Source organism: Harpia harpyja, chromosome 19 (genome assembly GCF_026419915.1).
Source record: "Harpia harpyja isolate bHarHar1 chromosome 19, bHarHar1 primary haplotype, whole genome shotgun sequence".
Classification (NCBI taxonomy): domain Eukaryota; kingdom Metazoa; phylum Chordata; class Aves; order Accipitriformes; family Accipitridae; genus Harpia; species Harpia harpyja.
The window spans coordinates 22,321,265-22,329,552 of NC_068958.1; the positions used below are offsets into that span (position 1 = coordinate 22,321,265).

General features: G+C 48.2%; 1 protein-coding gene across 5 annotated transcripts in view; it reads left to right on the forward strand.

The window, feature by feature from the left end:
• LOC128154668 (membrane cofactor protein-like) overlaps positions 1 to 5,077 on the forward strand; it is a 28,367-nt gene extending 23,290 nt beyond the window's left edge. For 3 of the 5 annotated variants that reach the window (XM_052815613.1, XM_052815609.1, XM_052815612.1), the window contains one exon: positions 276 to 5,077. In XM_052815613.1, the coding sequence (XP_052671573.1) occupies positions 276 to 423 (148 nt within the window). In that variant the 3' untranslated portion in view covers positions 424 to 5,077. The remainder of the gene's footprint in view (positions 1 to 275) is intronic. The other 2 variants (XR_008239402.1, XM_052815611.1) reach the window with 2 other exon arrangements.
• Positions 5,078 to 8,288: the final 3,211 nt, after the last annotated feature.

Genomic DNA, 8,288 nt, shown 5'->3' on the forward strand with positions numbered 1-8,288 from the left:
TGGTTGCTAGTTGCATCTCCTTTCAAAGGACTGAGAAATGTCATGAAGAAGCACTAGCTTTGCAAATTAATGCGGTCCTCCACCCCAGAACGGTGATGGGGAAAAATGCAAAGGGTTGTCCCTTCAGACAGCACTTGGTAAAAAGAGACTCAACCCACACGTCTTCCATGCAACTGAGCATCGTTTCTTAGTCCTGGCTATACAGAATTACCTCTGCGGCTGCCTTGTACTGTTCCTATATGTGTGTGTATTTATGCCTGTCCATCTTGCTGCAGGGACCACCGTTGTTGCTGCTATTCCTGTTGTTCCCCTGCTCTGCGGAACTGGCGCTGCAGGAGGCAAGGATGCTCCAAGGGAGCCAGCTACAGCCAGCGAAGGCTCAGTGAGTCAGGAGGGGTTGTGACGACTGCAGTAAGAGTCTGAAATTCCCTATGGAGTCTGGCGGAAAAGGAGGGGAGGCAAGAAAGGTGGCGATGGGAAAGAGGAAAAAAGCGGGGAGTGGCACCTACTGTCTGTTTTCTTCTTCCCTCCCTGTTCCTACCACCGCACTGCCGTTGGAAATGGCATCCTCCCCTCTACGGTACTGCGCAAAGGAATGGAGTCGGGGATAAAACCGCAGCGCGTACGGCCTTTGTAACCACACAACCAAAATCCGGTCGGGGTGGGTGTACGTGTGTAAATACAGCCCTTCTCTCTCTCCCTCTCTCTCAGACTGCCGTTCAGAGGACAGGGTGCTGCTGAAGTAATGGAGACGGCAGACGCAGTATGTTTGAGCCGGTTCTGAACCCAGCGGTTGTTGCTAAACAACCCGACCTGACGCTTGAGATGTCAATGAGTGAGTAATACAGATTAAATGCTTATGCTACCATATCCTTAAACTTGTTTAAGCCTCGATATGGTGAAAGGCTATGGAATAATGTTCCCTGCCGTATGAGAAAGCAAAGTTACCACTCCACTGCATAATCGGGAGACTTCCTCGGCCAGAAGGACCAAACTCAAAGCTGGTTGTGTCCTCAGCACTTCCAGGCAGAGTTGCCATCTTCATTGCTGGTCGCTTTAAGAAGAGAGGTGAAAAGATAGTATAGTAAATGGTTAAGAGAGAAAAACGTTCTCCCCTTCATTTCCTCATCCTCTCTCTGTAGCTGCTCTGCGCCCCCAGTCTCCCATTCATCCTTACCCAGGCCTTCCCAATCCTTCACACCCTGCTTTCGAACGCTGTTACTTCTTTTGCAAACCTTTACAGACCCGTCACTTAGGGCTGTCTTCAGGTCTCCCCGATGTTACCGAGCCTGTGGCAAACTCACACTTATGCAAACAAAAGCTGAGTTTGGGCAAGAGTCTTTCTCACTTTAATTATTCCCACGACATAATTTCCAGGTGCAACCCCTGCCCCAAGCAGTTTACAGTCCTGCTAACGCTTCACCACCTTATAAGGGAGAAGGAAGAAAGCAAGCGAGCGAGGAGAAAAGCCCCAGACCCCAGTACTTTCCCCTTCCCCGCCGTTCGCAGCTCTGACACGTCATCGTGGCAACTGCGCGGCGAAACGAAACCTCCCCGGCACCCGCGCGGGGCACCCGGGGGTGCGAGGTGGGGTACCCGCCGCTCCGAGGGGTTAACTGCTCCTTTCCTGCCTGCTGCCCCTGCCCCAGGGGGGGCCCGGCAGCCCCCCGGGAGCGGCGGGCAGGGGAGCGGGCAGGGGAGCGGGCAGGGGAGCTGCCGGCACTTTGAAGCAAGTGAAATCGACGTTGAGATTTGACACCCAGTCCTCGACCAATCCGGGAGGGCTTTTCACCTGCCATCACCTCCTCCGCCAATCGGACGGCGCCTTTGGGCTGAGAGCCCTCCCCGGCCAATGGGGAGCCAGCTCTGCCACTTAGTTAATGATGCAGCAGTACAGGGAAGACTATCACATGTGAGCTGGAAGGCTGCCAACATGGAGACACGGAGAGAGCAAGGTAAACAACTTTCCAACGCCAAAATGATGACATTTAATCCCTAAATGCTAGCTTCCCGTCTCGACTCATCCTTAACCCCTTTCAGCTGGTGTGGAAGCGTCTGGAAGGCACCGTCTACCTGTCCCCAGTGCTTTTAAAAACTGGACGACATGCCCTGCAATGATCACTGCGTCACCGTTTACCACTTTCCGAACTACGCAGTGACAAACCTCCAAGCTCTGAAACGCAGAGCGCCTGTTAACCCCTCCACCGAGCCCTCGCCAACATGCCAGCCTTTAGGGAGACAGGGGGGAATAAAAAGCCCAGACAAAACACGAAAACAGCAGTCTTTGCAAAGTTGTCATCTCTCCCCCACGACTACTACCCTCCTCTGCAGTACAGCAATGCCGGCAAGAGTGACATTAGTACAACCTGTGCCGTCGTTCCATTGAGAAAACAGCTCTGACGCAGAACAGAGCAATCATACCCAGCCAAAATAATAATAAAGGCACTTTGGGATCCGAACTTAGGGACGCCGGGGGAAAGGGACACCCTGCAAATAATTAAAATACGCAGATGCAGCTCAAGCCCCATCCTGATCAAAGGGTACGTACGTGGGAAAGACGAACCGGACCGGAGAGCTCTGCCCGTGCACCATCTGCGCAGTCCTCAGCCCTCCGCTCGCTGTGTAGCGCCGCAGAATAGAAGGTTCCAGAAATTTCCTTTCCGTTAACCCTTTCGGCGTCTGCCCACTCTCCCTCCCCGCGGGATTAAGCGCGCCGGGTCTCCAGCATCGTCAATGGGCGAAGCCTCCTACGCCAACCGAGCCCAAATACGATCTTTAAATGACACTGGATGGTGGCAGGAGCCCACTCCCTGATGTTGGTGTTACTTCTCTTTCTGGAGCCCTCTCTGCCTCTCTTGCTGCCTCTCTCCCCTCTTGCTGCAGCAGGGCTGTTGCTGGTAGACCTATCGACGGAGCTTGCTCTCTCACTCTCTCGCTGAGCTCTGTGACGCAGCTCTAAATTCTCCAGCCTGCTCCCTGTGTTATAAGAGCGGAACTGCAGCTTTCCAGGGAGCCCGTGCCAGCGGTGCCAGGGCCAGGCAAACCGAGGGGAACGTCGCTCCTGGACTCTGCACCTTTTTTTGGTAATTATTATGTTCCTCACCTCTCTTTCTGTGCTTCCTCCAAGGCTCTCAGCCTCGCATCTCCTTCTCTGCTTCTGAGTCATACTTACTAGGTTAACTCTTTTAGGATTGGTAGTCAGCAGTACAAATCTCGAACAAGCGCAGCTGAAACCACAGCCAACTTTGTGGTGGTTTCTGCTTTAAAAAAACCAAAGCAAATCTTCTTGGCTCTAAAAAACAAAAACACACACGCACACACACACGTTCCAGTAGAGAGTTAGTGCTTTTTGATTAACTGTTTCGGTGACAGGAACCACTACTTGACTCCCTAAAATAAAATATTTTAGGCCTATGTGTTGCAAATGCTCAGCAGGCAGTTACCCTGAAGCACAAGGCAACTTAGAAGGAACTGCTCCTGTGAACGAACACAGGTCTTCTGGGCATAAAACCACAAGGCTACTGCTGGACCCACAAGACCCTGCTATGCTGGCCGCAGGACATTGATCTGAATGGGGTTCAGCCACTGGGCAGGTGCCTGGTGTAAGATAAGGTACTGAAAGTGCTAGAAAGCTATGGGCTCTTCTTAATCTGAACAGCATTAATAAGTGTTACCACACACACAGATTCAAAACGCTCGGCGTAGGCAGGGGAACTAATAACTGCATTCCTGGAGTCACCAGAATCCAATAATCTCTGTCAAAGAAAGTCCGCGAACAGCTATGTATTTCAGCACAGCAGGCTTCACCAGGCCAGAAAAATTTTGCAGACGAACACTCTCTCTCTCCTTGCCTCTGCCCCCCGAGACCGTCCCTTGCGTTAACTCCGGTGCCTTCAGTCAACTTCAGCACCAGGCAGGGGAAGCAGTGCTCTCCTCTCTTGTAGCCTCAAAACCGGAAAATGTGGAGGAGGATCAGTGGTAGATACAGCATCTGGGAATCAAAGAGAAGCTAATGGAGAGCCAGCACTGTATGAGGGAGTTCATGCGTCAGTCTGCATATACAAAAGAGCGAGCGAGAGAGCCAGCAGTCCATTTGAAAAACACAGAATCAAGAGAGAGATCACTACTACACAGCTACACCTGCCATTTTAATTCCGGACTTCAGAGCTGGCTGTGAGCTTTGGGTTTTTCACTACAACCAAAGCTGAAGTAACCACTATTTTTTCTCTTCGCAGCGTCTGAAGAGCCTGAGCTATTTTGGGATTTGTCTGTACTACACTGAAAATGACACCTGTTACGCACAGACACAAATGAGAAGAATTGCAAGCTCCTGGTTTCTCAGATACGATTCTACAAAAAAAAAAGAAAAAGATCCTATGAGCTAGGGACCTGGGAGAGCAGCACAGGCTCTCAGTGTGGGGTGAAGGGGGCGACCCTTGTGAATTGAACAGTCAGACACCAGTACAAAAAAATGTAATAGGTCTGTTGTAGCTGATGCAAGGGGAAATCAAACCTCCATGTGACCAAAAGAAGCAGTGCTTGATCAACTAAATGCCACAAGACATGGTTTCTTATGCAATCAAACCCGTGGGACTTCAAGCCTTATATATACGCTTTGTGGCCAAAGCTGCAAGCATTAACTACTTCAGTTAATGAAGGTAAAATTGTAAGAGCACTACGGCTACTTAAATGAGTCACCCAGCAGTGATACTCGCTAAAGTAGGCCAGTGTTTTATGTGATGTTAAGCTGTCAGTGCTGGTTTCAGTAACCCCTGAGTTATCTCAGAAGCTCCACCAACATGGCAGGGTCAGAGCGGATTTTCCGCATTCCCCGTTTTCCCCGCCAGCGTGCGGCTGATTTACAACACACTAGCGCTGTGCAGACGAGACAGAGGCCATCTCGCTGGACCCGCGAGACCCAGCGAAGCTCTGAACATGATTGCGTACGGCACTGGAGCAAGATAAAAGACTCGGAGCCTCAGAAATGGGACAGTTGACTGGTGCTTTTAGCTCACAGCAATTTTGTCAGTCTCGTGGTATATTAAGAAAATAAAATGGAGCTTTGATTTATTTCAAATTATATCTTTTGGTTGCTTTCAGGGGAAAGGCAGCGTTTATTTTATGGTTTACTTTCATTTGAAAATCACCAGCTGTGGAACATTTCTACCTTTACCTGACTGTAAGTATTTACTTTATGGTGGCACTCAGGCTCCCGAGAAGACTCAGCCGCACTGCACTGGGAAACACTTAAGTGCGTAACTAAGAAAACATGGCACAATGGAAAGCTTCAGCACTCAGAACTGAATTATGAGGCCCCCCAAAAATAAAGTCATCTTCTCACGCTGTTGGTCAGGATCTGGCATTTTCTGTGAGCTGAAGTAAGGAGCTAGATGCCATGATTCCACAGCAGAAATCTAGGCTGCTTTTCTGTTTTAAGCGGAGCCCATGTACATGTTTTGTTATTGTTTTGTTACTGGGGGGGGGGGGGGGGGGGCTGTGTACTTTTTTTTTTTCTCCAAACTCTGTCTAAAAGCAGGAGGCAGAACTTTGGTTTTCTAAGAACTGACTATGAGGAAGCAAAGTCCTGGGCTAGAAAGCAAGCTTAGTAAATGGAAATGGTCCATGGCCATGGTCGGAGGCAGGGGAGATCAGTCTCACCATGCAAATGGTAGTGTAAATATCCATTTCAAAGCAAAGGGTCACCTAATAGCTGACTACAACTCTGCCATGGGTGCTTACATGGGACTTAAAAAAAAGAAAAAGTTTTGATCGTGCTAGGCAATGTAACAAGATATCACGATTTACAGCTGGAACGGTTCAGGCTGGGTGTTCGGGGAAAAAAAAAATTTCTTCAGGAGGGTGGGAGGGATTGAACCCCAGGCATCACTACCAAGTCTGCCGTCAATTGACGGTTTCCCTCGGCATCATGAAAGGACGAGGGAGCAATTCATCAGTGGGCAGAGGAAGCGTGGGCTTGCCACTGCTTATATGCCAAACTGTACGTAAAGGTGCATCCTCAGTTCTCTGGCATCTCCCATGCTATTTTCTGCTGTTGTGCTACAATGACCTTAATAGCAATAACATACAAAGTCTGACGTTACAAAAATCTAACCCTCCTGCACGTCACTGTTGGTATTGTGGGTGATAAAATAACCTCAGCCATCTACTGAGGAAGGTCCTTGGTCTTTTTAATGACGAAGGAAACCCTCGTGGTACTACCCGCACTTTCAGCTTCCTGCTGGTGAAGCCTTGGCTCAGGTTTCGGTTTAAATGCCATCGGCCACACCTTCCTCCGACTGCAGGAAACTGCGATTGTTAAAATCAGGGCATGTTCCTGTTTAACTAAAAGGCTGAGATCAAATAATCCAAAGGCCTCGACTATGCCAAACAAATTCCTGCCCAAGACATAGCAAGTCTGTGCAGCTGTAGATCTATAACCCCTCGACCTCAATATCCATGTAAATGACATCTCGGCACATCACTGCGGGGAGCGGTTAGTAATAAACGGAAGGAGCAAAGAATCAGGCAAAGGTGGACAGGGAAATGTAAAAGTTAACAATAATAAAGCTCAGCACAATGTTCTTCAGTTTACTGACCCAAAGTCCTGAAAGTTGCTTTAAAATGCAAAATAGTACATTTTTCAAATGCTAATACGGAATAGCTCTTTTTCAAAATGTGGAATTTGCGAGTGCTACCTCTTCCTCACAAAACGCTCACAACCTCAGCGACATGATGTTTTCCAACGAAAATCTATTTCAGCACAGAATTCCCAGCCAGCTCCATTCAGGGAATACCAGCAGAAACAGTAACACGATAGCCCATCTGCCAGGACTGTTTCCCCTAACACTCACCAATCAGAGGGTAGTTGATTTTTAAAATTTTCTTTTAATCTGAATGTCGTAATAGAACATAGTCCTTAAAAGAAAAAAAAAAATCTTACTTAACTTCTTTGCTATAGTAAAACAATTGTCTACATTGATCGCAAATAAAGAAGTAATGTTAGTTGTTACTTACGGAGACTGGCAAGTTTTTAATGTTTGCCCATTTAAAATTAATGTAATTTTGCATATGGGAAGGCTGAATTAAATAAAGGTTAAATAATTTGACCCACATTGTATGCGGAATCAGGGTCAAAGCTGATATGGAAATTCGGGAGTTCCTTGCTCCCAGATTTTACTCAAGTTGTGCCTCTTGCTAATTATAGTCCTTATTGCAGAGAAGGCCCCCAGTCAATTAGTGAGACGTGACCATCATCTGAAACAGAAGCTGCCGGAACAGTGTGGCTTTCAGAGGAAATTGATAGGAAATTATTTCGAAGAGGCACTTTCTTTCATTTTTCAAAGAAAAGCAGAAATAAGACATTGACGTCTTCCTTCTATTTTCACATGTGCATGGACAACAACAGACAATTCACAGTCTCACAGTGCTATCCTAACAGTCACCAGGACACGCAGATTTCCAGGAAACTGGAGACTTGCAACTCCAAAATAGGAGTATTTGCTAAGACAGCTACCAAAGTCCACGAAGGGATATTCTACATGGTGTACCGCGCATCAGGTTTTGTTCCACTGTGACAACAGTAGAAAAGTTTCGGAGTAACAACAAACATTTAGCTTTAGGTTTTTTTCTGAAAGGTTTATTGTTTTCCAGACAAGCTTCATTAGTGAATGCCAGAGAAATGGCCAGCACTTCCTACTCTTGCCAGCCCAGCGCGTACACATGCTGTGATTCTCACCGGGGTCCCAACCAACAGGAGGAAGAGCAGGCAGGCATATAAATAGCAATAAACCCCCTTCGGAAACAGTTTTGAAGTTGATTCCGTGCGCCTGCCTGTGTGTGCACGACGGACTCTGCACAAAGATGGGGGTAGTCCTCTCTGGGGGTGGTTCAAGGGAATTGGATGGAACAGCTGGCGTTGAGATCAAAAGACTGCAAAGCCAGAGGTGTGTGTTCCTTCCCAAGAACTGTCGGGGATGTGTTGGGATTGGGTAGTCACATTTGCATAAAACGTTTGCATTCTTCGTGCAAACCTAGCCCACGCAATGAAGCAGGCACTGAAATGGAAGCCTGCGGGTGAAAAACCTAGCCCTGCCTTTGAAAACCCGGACTCCTGGAATTTACCCCGTGAAGTCTGAGAGAATCCCAGCTGGAAGAGCTGGGATCCTTTTCAAAGAGGTGGCACCACATTAACATACAAGCTGCTTCAAAGCAGAGCTTAGGCCCTGCGCTGAAGCCGGGTTCGAGGTATTTCGCATCCTCGACCGACGGCTCTGCTCGCTGTCTTCCAG